The 19,836-nt window shown below is 39.5% G+C and overlaps 1 protein-coding gene across 1 annotated transcript in view; it reads right to left on the bottom strand.

Moving 5' to 3' along the window:
• CEP290 (centrosomal protein 290) overlaps nucleotides 1-19,492 on the bottom strand; it is a 103,273-nt gene extending 83,781 nt beyond the window's left edge. The window contains exons 1-8 of the mRNA XM_060245158.1: nucleotides 19,293-19,492; nucleotides 16,967-17,087; nucleotides 15,426-15,503; nucleotides 14,212-14,281; nucleotides 10,590-10,636; nucleotides 9,569-9,712; nucleotides 1,492-1,545; nucleotides 342-494 (exon numbers count right to left, since the gene is read on the bottom strand). Of these exons, the coding sequence (XP_060101141.1) occupies nucleotides 342-494; nucleotides 1,492-1,545; nucleotides 9,569-9,712; nucleotides 10,590-10,636; nucleotides 14,212-14,281; nucleotides 15,426-15,503; nucleotides 16,967-17,068 (648 nt within the window). The 5' untranslated portion in view covers nucleotides 17,069-17,087; nucleotides 19,293-19,492. The remainder of the gene's footprint in view (nucleotides 1-341; nucleotides 495-1,491; nucleotides 1,546-9,568; nucleotides 9,713-10,589; nucleotides 10,637-14,211; nucleotides 14,282-15,425; nucleotides 15,504-16,966; nucleotides 17,088-19,292) is intronic.
• Nucleotides 19,493-19,836: the final 344 nt, after the last annotated feature.

A 19,836-nucleotide genomic window follows, 5' to 3' on the forward strand; every position in this document is an offset into this window, starting at 1 on the left:
ATGTTTACAGCCCACTTATACTCAAGACAAAAGAAAAATGATCCATCTCCTGCCCAGACCCTTAAAGCCAACACAGTCCAGTGCTGTGTACACATGAAGCCCTCACACTGCATTACAGCGCTAGCTGTGCGCATGTACACACAAAATATTTGCAAGTACAGGACCTTAGTCAGATGGGGCTAGGAATAAAGTTTGTTTGGGTTTTTTTTAAGTGTGGGGGGCGAAGAGCTGCCAGCCCTTGTCACTTGCATCCATTCAGCTTGGTCCATAAAAGAGACTGCACTGGCTTGGAGATATATCCCACATGATATGATACTTTAATGCAATGACTAAAGGTTTACCTGAATTTCATCCAGATATTGTACGAGCTCTAAGTTTTTTTTTGATAACTGTGATCTGTAATCAGAATCTTCTCCCCTTCGTGAAATAAGCGTTTCTTTTTGTGAATCTATTTGTCTCTGATAATCAATTACATCTTGACGAAGTTGCTCATTCTGCACCAGAGAGAGAGAGACAGACACAGAGACAGAGAGAAGGAATCAGAGTGTGAAAATTCTATATATAAAAAGTCCAGAAGAACCGTAACAAGGAATTTAATGAAGTGAATACTTCGCCTACATTCTCGGGACAAGCTCACAGCACACAAATATTATTAGTACTCCTACAACCTGCTAACTGGCTTGAAATCTCACCTTTTTCTTCAATTGTTTTTTCTTCAAAGGAAATAGAACAGAATAAGAAAGAAAATCAGAAAAAAAGTTTTAACTCAGTAGACAAGTTTAAAAGGAAAGCAAACTTTTAAAATAGAAGCAGTAACACTACGTAAGAAACAACAAGCAAATTAATATTCTATTAGGAGAAGACAGAAGGTGAGACCTTAAGGCTAAGGATCCCTTGTGCTATGAGGACCAACCTTCCCCTTGCACTAGAACTCAGCTCAAGTACTGGGTTAAATTAATTTGGGGAAATCAAGTCTTCACTTTCAAGAAAACAAGATTGGATGCAAGGTACAGAAAGGATTAAGGAAAAAGTGCAGCAAAAAGTAATGAGACTCAATAAGAAAGCTAGAGAAATACAAAACAGTGAGAAAAAAATTATCACAGAAATATATATATGAAAAAAAAGAAAAAGCTTGCCACAAATATTCAAATTTTCAAAATTTTTGAAACAGCTCTCTCTCACATACCAATGATTGGACCAAACCTCATGCATTCCTTTCATCCATCTCACACCGCAATCTAATGACTTTGCTTTAGGTTTACAATGTTGAGCAAACTATGGCTTGAAATTGCCCTCCAAACCAAGTTTTATGGAAATCAATAATTAAACTGCAGCATGAAAGGGGAAAAAAGAACACGTAATCCCAAGGATTACCGGTATGTATCATGTGCCAAACAGTAATTTGGAATTATATCTGAACCAATCTTTTGTGAAGCAACCATAACCTATTAAAGTATTATACATGCACTGATTCTGTTATTCTTTACTAACCTCTCTTCTCAACTTGCTGTTTTCATTTGCTGCATCTTCACATCGAAGAGCAAGCTAGAATGACAAATATATGTTCAATTATATTCTATTTTGTCTTCAGCTGGAAAAAATGTAGCAAGTTCAGCATGAAGAAACCATCTATATTTCCTTGGTTTTCCATTAAGTGAGGACAAAAATAAATAATACATTTGAAAGCAATTGTTCTAACTATTAAAAACACAGATTTTATTATGTCTGGTTTTATTTGGACACACTGCTTCCTTAATGTGGAAGACAGATTCAACCAAATTTATCTATTCTGCAAAGCAACTGAGGAGCAATAAGGAGTAGTGCTAAATGACCCAATAATAAGTAATCCTCATTCAGGACCTAAGTGCACCATGAAGTAAGGATTTCACATTGGTAGAAGAAACCTTAAAAAATATACAGTACACAGTGGAAAAATTATACTGATACACAAGCAGCGCAATAACATGCAGAGATGCTCTGATCTAAGCCCACTGACTTCAATACAATCAGACTGGAATAACTCCTCATAGAAACTAGTTAAGTGTGAGGTCTTTTCTTTCAATTTATTTTTGAACTGGACAACATAAGAGCCCTGCTAGATTAGACCAATAGTCCATCTAGTTCAGTATACGAGATACCGGATGGCCAACAACCAGGCGTAGAGGCTGAGGCCTTCCCCTGATGTTGCCTCCTTGCTCTGGGATTCAGAGGATCAATGCCCTCAATCCCCTCAGTCGCCATAGCTAACAACCATTTATAGAATTATCCTCCATGAAATACAACTGAGACTTACCTAAAGACGGCTGGATTGCAGTGCGGTCCCAGGAGAGATGTTGAGAAGGCCTCCTCAACCCTTTGCCTAAATGTCAGCGAAGGTGGGGGACTCAGGCAACCATGCTGGTCAGCCCATCATCCAGGTGGGGCCGCTCTGGTTGGATGTTTTGAGTTTTGATGGGCTCTATGCAGTGGTGACATAGAGACCATGCAGTGCAATTTAAACCATACTGCCATGTGGGTTTGGCAGCATGATTTTGGTTGGATCTTGTTGGCTTCATGCAGTGCAGCTCAGCTTCCTGCTCAATTCTGGTCGACTGCATTACTTGGCTCTCCCCTGTGGACTTTGGATCTGCTCAGCCCTTTTCAGACCTTCTCAGCTGTTTCAGCTCTGCTCAAGCGCGTTCGGCTTGGCTAGGACCTCATCAGCTCAGCTTTGGGCAGAGCAATGAGGTTTCTGCCTTTAGTCTTCAGGCACCTGCCTTCAGACTCATCTGCTCAGGGGTAAATCCTGAGCACCTGGTTGGCGGTTCGGCATTAGCAGGCTTCTAATAAGTTAGTTTTCTGCCTCCTCCATGACTGCAGGGTGGGGGGAGGGGGTTTCAGTTGCACAGGGCAGCTGAGCCTTTTGGATTTCTCACTTCCATTGCTGGCCAAGGCTCCCAAAGCTTTAGGAGCTAAAAGAAGCACAATCATCACTACATAGCCTGAAGATTTGTTTCTCTGATCTTCTCATGGTGAGGAGAGTTGTATTATTCTAAATATAATTTTATAGTTAAAGATAAAAAACAATAAATAAGTTAAGAAGTATTCTATCTGTACTGTATTTATAGAAGGCTGCACTTAGTCATGTTCTCTTAACTGTGGTGTGATTGTATTTTAAGACATGTTTACTGTGTTATATGTTGTTTTGTCCAAGCTTGAGTGGTGGATCATTATATTATAAACCATCACTAGGCAGGCCTTAGAATACTGCCTAATTCCAATTTATTAAATTCAGCTTGGTTTTTGCCTCCCTGTAAGTTATCTTCTATGTTTTAATTTAGTTATTATTATTAGTATTATCAATGAATATGCCCATTGGGTTTATTTCCTGCTGTGCTGTAGCTATAGTGATTTAATCAAATTTAGTCATTTAAATTTCCTGCAGGCAGTTTTAATCAGTGCCCCACCACTTGTGGAACATTTCATACTTTACCGCACGAGATGCTTGCAAAGCATGCAGCTTCTACCAACAAAACCAAGGTAATGGGGCCCTGACCTGGATAGCCCAGGCAAGCCTGATCTCATCAGATCTCAGAAGCTAAGAAGGACCAACCCTGGCAAGCAAGGGAGACCTTCAAAGGAATACCAGGGCGAGGATGCAGAGGCAACATTATCAAGTGAAAAATAGAAAAACCAGGCCCCAGCAGGGTTCGCCAGAGGTCACCGCGACTGCAAGGCATGCAAGCACATACACACACACACAAATACTAATGCTGGAAAAGGAGAGCACAATACAATGAAACCAGGTTTTAAAATAGCTAGAAATTCACCCCTTGCTAAACTTACCCTACTTCAGCCTTGGCCAGTGCCAAAAAAGCATTCCAGGCACCAGCAAGGTTGGGGCATGCCAATCATTCTAGAACCCTCAGTGATGCCTCTAACACAACCCCAGAGGTTGATAATTCAGCCGTCCTACTGAGGACTGCACAGACTCTGGAGCACCTCTCAGAGTGCTTCAATCATACAGGAAGGCAGTCAGCATCAACAGCGCAGCCAGCACCAGCACATAAGAGTAGAACCAAAGGCTGCTTTCTCCTGTGAGTCCATCTCATCCAGTGATTCGGGTGAAGATGAAGTTCAGTGTTGGCCCCAGGAAACACAAGTCTCAGGCAACATGGGAGTTTGAGACAGCCAGCGATGAATCAGTGTCAGGTAGTCTTCCTCTGATGAGAAGTCTACACATGCAACAGGGGATTACTGGGTAAAAGGGGCTCATATTCCAGTCTCCCTCTGGGAGGTGAAGCAGGTGCTGAAGCAGTACGGGGATCTGAACTGCAGGATGCTAGCAGGGCTACTCCAGCCTTTATTGACACAGAAGACATCCCCCCTCCAGCACACATTTGCCAAGGAAGGCTCTGGAATGTATTTTAGATGGATATTATGTAGACATCTTTTCCTTACTTAAGTCAGACAGGAATGAGAGAATGCATGGGCCTCATTTTGAAAGAAACAATTCCAAAATGGTTGTTGAGCATAATTTCATAAATTGGATGTCTGGATATGCAGTCTTTATGCAGGTTGTGCTTTCAACTTATCCCAAATGTTGCTGGCACTTGGTCAACCACATGTCAAACGTTTTGAAGTTTTGGACCACAGCTGTAGAATATGACAGGGCTTTTTGCAAGAGGACCTCTTATAGCAAGGTGGCCAGGAGGAGCCTTTATAATGATAAAATCTGGCAGTTAAAGGTGAGTCCTTGTATGAAGTCAAGGGCCGATTTTTCCAGGCCTAAAATAGGCTTCAAATGCAAAACTCCCTGAAGAGTTTGCTGCAAGTACAATCAAGGAAAATGTGGGTGCATAAAGTGCAAATTTGAACACAATTATGACACATGTTTTGGCCCACATCCCAGGCTGTTGTCTTTTTGCGGTGGAGTTCAGCCTTTTTGAGGCTCCTGGGCCTTTTACGATACCAGCAGGGAAAAAAAGAAGCAGGAGAGGAGAGGAAGGAGACTGGAAGGAGTCTTTGAGACTCCTTAGGGTAGAGAAATGTGGGGTATAAAAAAACAACTCTTTTTCTGCATTTCAAATGAATCAACTTTCTTCCCGTCACCACCTGATAGAGGCACAAAATTTATTTATTTACTTCATTTATACCCTGTCATTCTCCCCAATTGAGGTTCAAAAGGACTTACAGAATTCTATCCTTGTCCATTTTGTTCCCTGTGAGGTAGATAATGGTGAGAGTGTATCTTGTCCACAGTGATTCAAGGAGCTTCCATGATAGACTTGGTATTCGAACCTGGTTCTCCCAGAGCCTCATCCAACAACATAATCACTACACCTCACTGACTCTTAGAGGGCTGAAATTCCAATGCTTCCAACAGCTCAAAATAATCCTCTTAGCACTGATAGGTCTGTTTTTTCTATGGCATGTACCCCAATTCACCTTCAGACTCTGGAACTTTTGCTCACATCATACACAAATAAGAAAACAGCGATCTTTTTGCAGAAGAGTGTTGTATCAGATTTTAAAATTCCATGTTATGGTCCACAGTTGCCCACATAATGTAGTAATATCAAATCGACTAGAGATCTGCCAAAGTAGTCAGGCAAAAAGTGGCAAAGAAATGCACGGACAGCAGGACTGCAGGTCCTTTTATGCCATCTCCCTTTAATAACCTCAGGGTTTCCCCTCTAGAGGTGATCCCTAAGAAGGCTCCAGTGAATTCCACTTTATACATCATATTTCCAAACCTAGGGGTTCATCAGTTAATGGCATTATTCCTCCAGAATTTTGTTCTGTTAAATATACATCCTTTGACCAGGCAGTTTGTTTGATCCAGTCCTGCAGCTCAGGTGCTCTCATGGCAAAATGTGACATTCAATCCACTTTTTGCTTACTTCCGGTTCATCCACCTGATTTTGCCTTTTGGGGTTTAAGCTAGATGACTTATGGTATGTGGATGAAGCCATGTCCATGGGATGCTCTATGGCCTGTGCTACTTTTGAGGCCTTTAGTTTTTTAGAGTTTGTGGTGAAGGGTTGGGCAAATAGCTCCCATATCACCCATTATTTAGATAATTTTATGTTTGTTGGCCCATCTGGTTTCCCAGGAATTCACCCTTCACTTGGATACTTTTCTACTGTTGATGTTTGAACTGGGAGTTCCACTTGCAAAAGGTAAAACGGAGGGTCCTATGAAGCAATGTATGTATTTGGGCATATTACTGGATTCTGAATTGGGAATTTCAAGGCTTCCTGATAAGCTTTCTCCCTTTGTCTATTGGTCCAGAAAATGATGGCTTCCTAAAGGAAGATGAAATCCTTGTTGGGGCAACTTAATTTCACATGTACAATAGTTGCCCAGTAAACAGTATTCACTAGTACATTTCTATTTGGTTGCCTTGCCTGAGGAGATATTATTTATTCATACCAATGGGTCCCATCTCGATATCAATTTGAAGGCATTTCACAAAAATGCTTGCAGGATCTGGGGCTTCCTTCATTGGATTTGGCACCCACTCTTTTCATATAGGGGCTGCTTTCACTGCTTCTAATTCAGGCCTCCCTGTCACAAAAATTCAGTACATTGGCTGCTGGCACTCAGCCACCTTTTGCTCTTATATTGGTCTGCAATTAGCATAACATGTTTTCTTAACTTAATTTGTACAGGTCATCTCAGAACAGTCTGGATTGCAGGGTACGGTACTGTCTACTGGGCCGGTCAGTACACTGCCTTCTCTGGTTGGGATGAGGAGGGGGAATCATTGAGGTTTGGTAAGAACATTACCTGGTTGAGCCAGATGGGAATGTGTTAGGCTTCCCTGTTGGAAATGGTATCTCAACAGATTTTTGAGCAGCCCACTTGCTGCCTTAATTACCCAGCTTCCAGAGAATGATTTACCTGCCATGAAGAGATCTGAATTATATTGTACGATTTCATCAGATCTTGAGATCCTCATGATATGCCTTCCTCACATCAAATTAATCTGGTCAGAACTTTTGGAGCAACGGAATTGGAGAGCCATGATCAACCCAGAGAGATTGGACTTAGCAACAAGTAAAGTCTGTAAATGTGCAGGGAACATTACCATGGCTTTGGGCAGCTCCATTATCAAACATATGGACTATTTCTCCAGCAAGAATCTTTGTACAGTGTTCACCTCTCCAAATGGAGAATGAACATTTGGCTGTTCAGCATACAAGATGCCCTGCTTTGTTGGCTTCAGTGGTAGTTTTGCACATCTGGATGGATCCTTTTTGGGGAGACAGACCTGGGTGTCCACCTCCTCCCTTCTGGGGACTCCTTTAAGGGGTCTGGGAGTTTGAGCCACCACACAGCATGCCCAGCTCAGGGGCTGTGCCCAGGCTCAATCCAGGTGTCAAATTGGCACCACTCAGCAGCTGCCCTTGTGATACCAATATCTGTCACTCTCAGGTTTCCCCCGGCAGGCAGGCTGAGGGACATTATTATCAAGTCACAGGCAGGTTGTTCAGGATTTGCCTCCATGCTTTACCAATGCTCCTTGTTCTGAAATTAATAAAACCCATGGCCTGGTTTTTAATCCAAAAGCTGTATCATCTGTTTTATGTCTCTCCACAAGATCTCTCCTTCTAAGCCCTGTGCCTGCAATGTATCTAAACCCCTTTTAAAGCTGTTTATACCTGTGGCCATCACTACATCCTCTGGCAATTAATTCCACATTTTAATCACTCTCTGTGTAAAGCAGTATTTCCTTTTTGTTCATCCTGAACTTACTGCCCATGAGCAGTAGGTTCTAGTAATTGGGGAGATCCTCACAGCATGCCTTCCTCACATCAAATTATTCTATTCGAGTAATTGGGGAGAGGAAGAAAAATTTCCTTTTGTCAACTCTCTCCATTTCATGCATAATTTCATAAATCTCCATCATGTCCCCCTTAAGTCATCTCTTTTCTAAACTCCCAGACTTATCTTACAGAGAAAGTGCCCCAACCCCCTAATTATCTTAGCTGCCCTCCTCTACACTTTTTCCAGCTCTGCATTGTCCTTTTGGTGACCAGAACTATACGCAGTATTCAAAATGAGGCCACACCATAGATCTATACAGGAGGATTACAATACAGGTCATTTTACTCTCAATCCCTATTTTAATAATCCCTAACACAGAATTTGCCTTTTTTACTGCTGCAGAACACTGGATTGACACTTTCATTGAGCTATCCACTATGACCTCAAGATCTTTCTCAGTCTCAGCAAGTTCAGACTCCAATATATACTTGAAGATGGGATTTTTTTGTCCTAATGTGCATCACTTTACATTTACCAATACTGAACATCTGCCACATTGTTGCTTCACTCACTTTGTGGAGGTCCTCTTGGAATTCTTCACAGTCGGTTTTCACCATCCAGAATAATTTGATATAATCTGAAAATTTGACCACTACACTACTCATCCCCAACTCCAGATCACTGATGACTAAACTAAATAGTACTGGCCCCAATACTGACTCTTGTGAGACCCCACTGTTTACTTCCCTCCATTGTGATAACTTACCATTTGCTTCCTGTCATTTAACCAGCTCTTAATACATAAGAGAACCTGTCTTCTTATCCCATGACTGCTAAGTTTACTCAGGAGTCTTTCGTGAGGTACCTTGTCAAAAGCCTTTTGAAAGTCAGGGTATATATAATGTCTACCAGGTCATCCTTGTCTACATGCTTGTTCACTTTCTTGACAAACTCAAAAAGGCTGGTGAGACTTCCCTTTGCAGAAGCCATGCTGATTTTCCCTCAGCAGGTTTTGTCCCTCTATGCACCTAACAATTCTGTCTTTGATCACAGTTAGTACTAATTTGCCTAGAATAGACATTTAGCTGACTGGCCTATAATTTCCTGGTTTCCCTCTGGATCCCTTTTTAAAAATTGGTGTCACATTTGCTATTCTCCAATCTTCTGGTACAGCAGCTGAATTTAGTGATAGGTTACATATACAGGTTAGTAGATCAACTATCACATCTGAGTTCCTTAAGAATTCGCAGGCATATGCAGCAGGACCTAGAGACTTATTAATTTTTAATTTCCCCAGTAGGTCTAGAACGTTATCTCTGGTCATCTCAATTTGGCTCAGTTCTTCAGACTCCCTTCCCGAAAATAGGTGCTGTATCATGGGTATCTGCCCCACACTTTTCACAGTAAATTCAGAAGCAAAAATGTCATTGAGCTTCTCTGCCATCTCCCTTTTAGCAATCCTTCCATTCCTTTATCATCCAAATGCCCCACTGCTTCTCTGGCTATTACAGTTCTGCAATTGCTTTGTTTTCAGTTCATGTAATATAAAACATTAACATACAGTTCAAATTGATTTGCACAGTACATTGTAGTTATAGTATACTACTTTGATGACATTTCTATTCTACAGTTTGTCAGCATTAGAAAGCTGATGCAGATCCCAAGTATTATTTTAAAAATTAAACTATATTTCTGTTTCAGTCCTATGACAAATTTTTTGTCATGTTGTTTGCTGTCCTCAGAACTAGTTTTTTCTAATACAGTTCCCCATCCCATTTTTAAAATTTTACTGCTATCATGTTAAAATGCCACTTACCTGTTCATTGTTTTTTTTCTCTTTTTCTAGTTCTTTTTCCATATCTACCAATTCTCTATCTTTTTGCTCCAGCTGTTTTTCCAGCTGACGGATCTCATCACGCAAAAAACGAGTATCGCGGCCACCAGCAGATCGTTGAGCTATCTTAAAAGGTTATTAAAATAGAATTTTATTAATTGGTTTCCAATGTAAGCATGCATGAAGCACATTGAATTATTTTATTCAGAATGGTAAGTCAGACAATTCATGGAGAATAAAAAATGCCTTGCAATGTTTTAACCACAAAGTTTGGAGAAAAGATCAAAAAGTCCAACTGTTTACTTAAATTTCTTCACATTGATCACTGAACTGGAACCAAAATGTATATAACCTAAATCTCTCAGTGTGTAACTTCTAAAACATCCACTAATAATTTAATTCAGACTTTCTACTGTAAATATACACAGCTTTCATAATACACTGCAATAATGTATTCTTTATCTTATTCACCATACTCTCCCCAATTTTATATTTAGCGTCATTCAAATCTGCAGGAAAATCTATGAGATTGATTTCTCTGTCAAAAACTAATTTAAGTGGATGTTCTAATGTTTGCAATAGGAAAGTTTTACAGTGTTTTCATTCTATAGGTGACATGTTTGATCCACTTGAGAATGTGATAAAACTCTAACTAGACATCATGACTAATTGCAACTTTGAACAATGTAAGGCGTCACAGACACAAAGCATATTAAGTACCACTGATTTCAATGGGCAATCACTAGGATTTAAGAGTGATTAATCACAGTTTGATCACACTCTTAAATTTTACCACTCAGGCTGTATTAGAGCACTTTATCAAAAAAATATGGCCCGCCTTTCTATTTGGGTAGAAAGGTGGTATAGAAATGTTTTAAAGAAATAAACAAGTGCAACAGCCTGAAAAAATTAATTACTTAATGTAGTAACTATACATCTGTAAATATCACAAATGCTGTCAGAAAAATAGGATAACAACACCGGAGTTAACATTTCAACATACCTCTAATTCCTTTTCCAGTTTCATCACCTTGGTTTTTAAATGATTTTCTGTTGGAATAAAATAGAACACATAAAATTCACCAAATATATGTTTCAAAGTTTATTTTATTTATTTATTTATTTAGTGAATTTATAGTCCGCCCTTTCCCAAGATGGGCACAGGGCAGATTACAACACAATAAAACAGTTTAAATCATACAATAAAACATTTAAAAATTAAACAATTAAAACCATTAAATAAAATGAAGGCAGGGTCGGTGGTATAAACATCATTCACAAATTGAGAGAGACAGGAATCATAGGTGTCTTGGATGTCAATTATCAACAGTGTCAACCTGGTCCCTGGTTATCAGGATGGTAGTCAATGCAGTCAGTGCAGGGAGGCTGATTAGATGGTGTGAGGATGCCCTCCTGCCTCAGCCAAAAGCCTAGCGGAACAGCTCCATTTTGCAGGCCCTCCTGAATTGTAATAGTTCCAGTAGGGCCCAAATCTCCTTGGGGAGCTGATTCCACCAGGTTGGGGCCAGGGCCTAAAAGGCCCTGGCCCTGGTCGAGGCAAGCTGGACATCCATTGGGCCAGGGATAGTCAGAAGATGTTGGTTGGCCAATCATAGTGGCCCCCGGAGCTCGTATGGGGAGAGAAGGTCCCACAGGTATGTCAGTCCCAGGCCAAGTAAGGCTTTAAAAGTCAGTACTAGAACCTTGAAACAGATCTGGTACTCCATTGGTGGCCAGTGCAGACTGCGCAGCAACAGCCGACTGCCTGCCCAGTTCAGTCAGCAATCATGCTGCTGCATTCTGCACCCGCTGGAGTTTCCAGATCAGTCCCAAGGGCAAGCCTGTATAGAGTGAGTTGTAGTAATCCTGGAAGTGACCATTGCATGGATCGCTGTGGCTAGGTCCTGGGGAGTTTTGACCTACCGGAGATGGTAAAAGGCAGATAGTGCAACTGCTGTGACCTGGGTCTCCATAGAAAGGGTGGCATTCAGCATCACACCCAAACTCCTCACCTTTTGAGCTGGCACAAGAGGTGCACCATCCAGCATGAGAAGTTGTAAACCCGATCTTATCCCCCCATAGCTCAGACACAGGACTTCTATCTTGACTTCAGCCAGCTCAACTGTAACCAACCAGCCACTGCTTCCAATGCCCTGGTCAAATAGACTGGGGCAGAGTCTGAATGGCCGTCCATCAGCAGATAGAGCTGGGTGTCATCTGCATACTGGTGACAACCCAGTCCAAAACCTCTCGCAATCTGGGCAAGATGTTAAACATGTTAAACATAAACATGTTAAACACAGATGTTAAACATCATTGGTGAGAGAATAGCTCCCTGAGGAACACCACATTCTAGTGGATAATGCCGGGAGGTCTGCTTGCCAATTGCCACCCTTTGTTCCCGACCACAGAGAAAGGAGGAAAACCACTGTAAGGCTACCCCTTGAACTCCAATGTTGGCAAGGCGATGGGTCATTAGATCATAATCGACCGTGTCAAACGCTGCTGTAAGATCGAAGAGCAGCAGCAGCAGCACTGACCCGCCTTGATCCAGATGCCTTCTAAGGTCATCAGTGAGGACGACCAAAGCAGTCTCCACCCTGTGACCAGGACGGAAGCTGGACTGAAATGGGTCAAGGACAGATGTATCTTCCAGGCAGACTTGGAACTGCTCAGCACCACTTTCTCAATTACCTTGCCCAGAAACGGTAAGTTCGAGACTGGGCGGTCATTGGCTGGGACCTTTGGGTCCAAAGATGGCTTTTTCAAAAGTGGGTGAATCACTGCCTCTTTAAGCTTGGCTGGAAATATCCCTGATAAGTTTGCAGAACAAACTTGGTGCAACCTCTAACTTTGTGTGTGTGTATGTACTTAGTGTCATCAGATTGCATGTGACTTACAGCAACCCGATGAATTACCTCCAAAATGTTCTGTCATTAACAGTCTTGCTCAGGTCTTGCAAACTGAGGGAAATGGCTTCTTTTGAGTCAATCCAACTCATGTTGGTTCTTCTTTTTTCTTGCAGCCTTCAACTTCCCTAGCATTATTGCGTTCTCCAGTGACTCGTTTTCTCATAATGTAAACAAAGTATGATAGCCTCATTTTAGTCATTTTAGCTTCTAGGGTGAGTTCAAACGATCTAAAACCTTCATTTTTTGGTGGTCCATGATATCCATAAAATTTTCCTCTAATACTACGTTTCAAATGAATCAACTTCCTTCTTGTCAACTTCTTTCACTGTCCAACCTTCACAGTCATAAGAGAGTAATGGGGGATACTATAGTACAAATTATCTTGATCTTGGTCATCAGTAACACATCCTTGCATTTAAGGATCTTTTTTAGCTTTTTCATGGCTACCCTTCCCAATCTCAATCTCCTTCTGATTTCTTGGTTGCAGTCTCCCTCTTGGTTGATGATTAACGTAATCAGATTAAGTCAAGGAACAGAAAATATTGAACAATTTCAGTTTCTTTATTGTAAACTGTGAAGTTGTGGAATTTCTCAGTAATCACTACTTTTGTCTTCTTGATATTCAGGTGTAATCCTGCTGTGGCACATTCTGCTTTAACCTTCATCAGTACTCATTTCAAGTCTCCACTGTTTTCTGACAGTAATGTGGTAATATCTAGATTTGAAACCATTCTGTTTCTCCATATTCTGTCCTAAGAAGAGCCTCTTGGCCAGAGTACAAGTTGCACATCAGGCTAGGTTGTGGAATACCCAATTTTCTTTAAAACCAACCATAACTTTTCAAGAGCCATACAGTCAAAAGCTTTGCTGTACTCTATGAAACACAACCTGATTTTTTTCTGAAATCCTTTTGTATCCTTAAGTAAACAATGTAAATTTGCAATATGATCTCTAGAGCCTCTTTCTTTTCTGAATTCAGTTTGAACACCTGGCATTTCTTGTTTCATTTAAGGTACCAGTCTTTGTTGTAAGGTTTTGAACATCACTTTACTTGCATGAGAAATTAATGTAACTACATAAAAACTAAGTACATAATTGTAATGATCACAAAAACTCAGTATTAAAGCACAATTAGAAAGGAAACATGCTTTAAAGCAAACAACTCTAGACACAACTTACTTATGTACTTGTGCACCCAATGATTTTAATTGAAGAAATATACTTGTGCTTATCTGCCTCTTATTGACATAGGTGTATTTTAAAATTCTGCAAGGGAGATATCTTAATATACCATACTCTGATAGAGTATGCAGTTGTGCTACACACAGTGCAGACACTCTATCATGTGACCTTTGAATGCAATTACTTTTCTAAACCTAGAAAATTTTAAATTCTTATGCAAAACAATATGTTTGTTTTATATTTTCACCAAAATTCAAATGGAGTCTAGCTCTTTATATTTTACTAATCTTCTTAGAATGAATAAATTAAGAAGCAGTATGAGGAAAAGAGAGAGAAAAAACTGCTTAATATTTGGCTCAATCTTGCCCATTTGCTATCTTCTAAATGGACCTCCTTATGCTTGTTGGAAGAACAGGCTTTAAATATTGTAAACAAATAAACCTACTGTTCAAACATGTCATCTTGTTTGCCTGTTAAGAAATATACAATTGGATGTATATGTGTGTTACTTATCCATGGAAGTGATTATACCAGATTTGGCTTGCTCTTCCCCAGCTTTTTCAACTTCTTCCAAAGCCAGTGCTACTTCTTGAGTTTTCATCTATAACCAATATACAAAAAAAAAAGGGGGGGAGTTAATAAGAAAAACACTGAAGGCGATTTCACAAGAGTGCATTGTCCAAAATAAAAATATGTTGTTATACATAAAGTTCAGACTCCTAACATTATCACACAGTTGACATGATCACAGTCACAAATTGGTCCACTAGTAATTGTAATGAAACCCAAGTCACAGAAAGCAAATTAAAGAGCAGTAATATGTAATTCATTCTTGACTTACACACCCTGGAATACTCTATCAAATATCTTTTTCACAATATCTATAAGAATTAGCTGATAGGATTTGAGATCATAAGAAAACAACCCCAAGTTCTCTGCCAAACCATTAGCAGAAGCAAATGGAATTACTGCTGACACAGCTGCTGTTTTACTGTCACACCAGCCATTTGGCACTGCTTGGTGCAAGTCACTATGCATAAATAAACATTGCTAATTCTTGCAGTTCTGGCTTGTTCTCTACCACATATACAAGGACAATTGCTAACATGCTTAGAAGAGAAAGACTATAGCCAAACAGTTGTACTGGGTCAGGAAGACGGGAGCACCAAATATTGTTTAAATCATTCTGCTAAGATTCTTGTATATATTTTATCGTCATTATTTAACAATGAAATTGGTCTGTAGTTTTTTACATTCGTGACATCTCTATCCTATTTTGGAATCAACAAAATTACTGCTTCCTTCCACTGTTTCCAAGTCTGCTATATCTTCCCTTCTTTCAGCAAGACCTTTGCCAAAACACAGAACCAAGACCCTTCCCTTTACCAGCCCATGCCATCTTTATCAGTAGTGGTGTGCTACACAGCAAGCAAGCACACAGAGCAGTGAAAGTTGCTTATGTCACTTGCCATAATGAAGCAGTTATTCTATAATGTGCAACAGTTCCTGGTTGTATACTGAAGCTTCTATGACTAGCTACTGACCCAGTGCATGTATTATCTATGTATACGATATAGACTGATCAATATATGTATTATCTATCAAGTATTATCTTTTTCAGTCTTCCAGTGGCCATGCATGAAATTATGATACAGGCATTAATACCAGAGTTTACATTTCAAAATGCAAAATTCTTCTTAAAAGGCATATTGCTGTAGTAAAATGTATCAATATCAAATACATACCTTCATTAATGACTGAGATATTTTAAAAAGTTGAATTAAATGTTCAGGATTCTCTTCCTTCAGATTATTCCCATCAACCTAAATATACATAAGCAAAACATTCCATTACTATTAAGAACAGGAAACATTTTTAGAAGGCCATGGGAAAAAATTCGGCTGGCATGCCTACTTGTATTATGGGAAAAAGAAGATGGACGGTCTTTTCTCTCACCATTATATAAGGAGCAACTTACTAAATGTGTGGATAAAGTACAAGAAATATGGCGATGAGAGAAGACCTCTGTGGATAGTGCCGGCTGAAGTGATAAAGTTAACGGCCAAAACAGTTAAGGAAAAACAACTATCATACAACCAACTACTAAAAATACAAAGTGGGAAAATAGAAATGAAAACTGCAGAAGAATTGAATTATAAATATGACTGGTTTCAAATGCAACAAATAAAAAGCTTGATGGAGAATGATATCAAAGCTGAAGGAATAAGGAAAGAGCAAACAGAAATGGAAAGAGTTCTGCTTGGAGATAATGAGAAATTAATTTCAAAAGTGTACAAATTACTTTTACAATGGACTACAGAAGATGAAGTAGTGAAATCTCAAATGATAAAATGGGCAATTAATGTAAATAAAGAAATAAAGATGGAATCTTGGGAATATCTGTGGAAAAACTCTATGAAACTCGCAACATGTCATAGTATTAAAGAGAACTGTTTTAAGATGATGTATAGATGGTATATGACTCCAAAAAAATTAGCAAAGATGAACAATAAGATGCCAGATAGGTGTTGGAAATGTAAAAAGCATGAAGGTTCTTTCTACCATATGTGGTGGACTTGTGAAAGAGCTAAAATGTTTTGGCAGATGATTCAACAAGAGATATCTAAGATCCTAGGATATGAATTTAACAAAGAAGCAGAGACTTTTCTGCTGGGATTACAAATGGAAAAATTTCCAAAAGAAGATAGAACTTTAATATGGTACTTGCTCTCAGCTGCTAGGACATTGTATGCGCAGTTGTGGAAGCAAGAAAAAATACCAGAAAAATGGGACTGGACTATAAAAGTTATGTCATGGAGTGAAATGGACAAGCTAACAAGAAAACTAAGAGACTGCGATTTAGAACTTTTTAATCGGGAGTGGAAGAAATTCAGAAGATATGTAGAAAAAGAGTGGAAAATAAAAGGACATTGGACAATTTTTGAAGATTAAGACCTTTAAGACAAGAATATAACTTTCGAAGGGGGGATCTTTTTCTTAATCAATTTTTGTTTTTTCTTGACAGTTAAAGGTACCTTTAATATCTGGTTTTTTTAAAAAAAAAAATAACACTGGCGGGGGTCAATTATTGGGGAGAGGGGTGGGAGAAAAGTAAGATGTGGGGTAGAATGATGTTTTTTTTTCACTTTAGGCTTTTTATAAGTTGTAGATATAGTTCTACTACCATATGTTACTAATAAAAATTGTTTATACTGAAAAAGAACAGGAAACATTTTAATGTTGCTTTAAGATCTTAAGAATATCCTTATTATATCAGGTAATGTACCGTGGCTACTGTCTCCAGCAAATTATCGGCTAGCTCCTCTTGATGAGGCAAAGCATCAGGATCAACTTTCATAAGCTTCTTCCATTCTAAAAATGGTGCCATCTTCAGTTTTGGTCTGTTTCTACCACAAGAATAAAATAGTCAGTGTTAAAAGAAATTCATATGCATACATAAGACTCTTTTTGATCAATCTACAGAGGAAATGACAGCTTCCTAGATATCATATTCCATAAGTAACAGAATGCAAACCGAATAATTAAGAACAGAAGTAAAAAAATCCTTGTGGTTATGTTCAGCTGCTTTAGCTAGATGCTACAGAACAGCATAGCTACCAGCAAAAGTTAAACTAAGCTCTTTACCCACTGAAAGCTTTCAAGATACAAAAGTGCTCAGGCAAACAGCATTCATAGAAAAATTAAGTTGAGTGATTAATTAAACATTTGCCTGACCTATCCTGTCTCTGGATCATTATCATGCTGTTGGATAGTTAAATGCATTTTGCCAACATACTCCAAGCTTCACTTGGTGAACCTACAGAAGTGCTGAGAGCACCCCAGCAAGAACAGGATCTTTTCTCTTCTTCAAGTGTTCATTTCTACCTCCTTTTCTCCTTTCAAGGGGATTCCTAGAAAGTCAAGTTGGTTTTTAAAGTCTGTAATAAGACTTCCATCTATAGTGACAAGGACAATACTAACAGCAACTAACAGCCAAAACCACTACTGGAGTACCTTCCAAGCAAAATAGATCTGTAGTGGCACTTCATTATTACAGATCTTGATACAGCTAACAAGGTCTCTGGGTAGCTGCAACTTTTTCAGTTTTTTATTATCCCCTAATACTAATGCTTTTTTTGTCTGTAATTTGGGAACTAAAGAAAACTGAATACATTTACTAACCCAGATGTACATACTACACACAGAACGGACACAATTACTGGGTGTATCAACATGAAATTCAAGCCCAATGGTACCTAAGAGATCAGGATAAAAGTTTATTTTGTCAGGTTCAAATAAAAATGAAAATATATCAGTCCTTATAACCAGATCAGAAGGTAGGAGAGATGTTACCAGAAAGGGTCAGTTGGGAGTCAGAATGCAGAATTACAATACAAAAAGTAATCAGCTTGATTCAAGCAAGGAGATATATAGAGAGGTAAGAAATGTAGAAAATTAGCATTTATAACAACCAGGGGTCGTTTTGTAGAAAAATAGGTGGTGGAGCTCATCCATGGATTGTTATGCAGCTGTACCTACTATTCAATAGACAAGGTGGGAAGGAGGAAGCAAAACTCTCAGAAAGGTTCAGGAACTCTGCTCTAATGAGTTCCCGCTGAATCCGAGGTCTGGTAATAACACTCTATGTCAATATTCTGTGGGGGTGTGCATGTCTTGAACTTGTTAATTCTATTTCCATATTCTCACATTGTGTGCATTCAGCTTGCAGACATCATTTCTATCACAGATATCTGTAGACTTATGCAATGGCATTTGACAAAAACCATTACTTGAAAAAGAAACTTATTATTTATTTTATTATTACTATTTATAATAGAAACTTTTCATTATTGCTTGATGGATTACATTAATTCACAGAAACCTGCTTTTACCTATTGGTTGTATTAATTCACAGAATTAATTACCATTTAGTCATAGAAGCCATCCTATTTCCTTCCAAAGACCAAAAAGTTATAGAAAGGTATGGGATCTTTTACAATACCATTTATCAATGTCAAATTGACAAGAATCAGTGTGATATGTGACCCAGCATGAAATAGTGGTTGAACTAAGGTTAAGACATTAGAGTTCCAATTACCATCTCTGCCACACAATTCAAGGGATCTGCATGGACAAATGACTGTATATTGTAGTGCTATAGTGCTGTAGCATTCATTCACCTCCTGGATTGTCCTGTGTGTGCAAGAAAACTTATTGCCACAATCCACTATTCAGCAACCTGTAGATGCTGACTAACTGCTTGTTGACCTCTTGCATGTGCTCTCTCTTTCCGGGGCTGTCTGACTTGGGCCAGTTACCCTAATTTACATCACAGGGTTATTAAGAGGATAAATGGGAGAAGAGAGAGAAAACCAATTACATCACAATTCCTTAAAAAGGAGCAATTTAAAAATGGATAGCTATAGAAATTAATAGGGAAAAATGGACATCCACATAAACAAAAGTACAAGAAATGCGTTAGTATCTAAATTCAAGTTTTGCTGACACCCCGCCTCTCAGTCAGTAACGCAAGGGGGGAGGGTAGCAAGCAAAGCTTAAAACAGAAGCTTGTCCCGCCGCCTCTGAGAATGCTAAAACTGAGTACCACACACCTCTCCGACCACAGCAGCTCCAAACACTCCCTCAGATTTACTCCAAGGCCAGTAGGCTTGAGAACAGCAGCCACAACCCCCACGACGAGACCAAGAGAAAGAAATCGGCTCCTGTTTCCCCCCTCTCCATCATCAGCATTGTATCGCGAGCGCCATCCATCGTTATCACTACTCACCGCTTTCCGTAGCTGTTTACAAAACAGGGAGGAAGAGGAGGAAACCGCCGCTGCTAGGCGACAGCCTCAAACAATCCCAGCCAGCACCACAAAAAAGAACCCGGATACTCTTAAGTAAAGCGACCGACAAGTTAAATCTCCCGCGGGACTACCCAGCCAACAAGTCCCAGTAAACTTTGCGAAGAAGTTTTAGAAACCGACAGCAAGACGGAATTCCAAAAAGAGCATCCAGAACTGAATCCCGTTTGAGGTGAACTGTAGGATACTATTACTGGCGAGGAAATTATATCTTGGAGAAGTAAGACAGAAGACTACATTTCCCAAGATGCTCTACGCCTTTCAAGAAATATGGTCTGGTGTTAGCCTCC

Source organism: Heteronotia binoei, chromosome 8 (genome assembly GCF_032191835.1).
Source record: "Heteronotia binoei isolate CCM8104 ecotype False Entrance Well chromosome 8, APGP_CSIRO_Hbin_v1, whole genome shotgun sequence".
Classification (NCBI taxonomy): domain Eukaryota; kingdom Metazoa; phylum Chordata; class Lepidosauria; order Squamata; family Gekkonidae; genus Heteronotia; species Heteronotia binoei.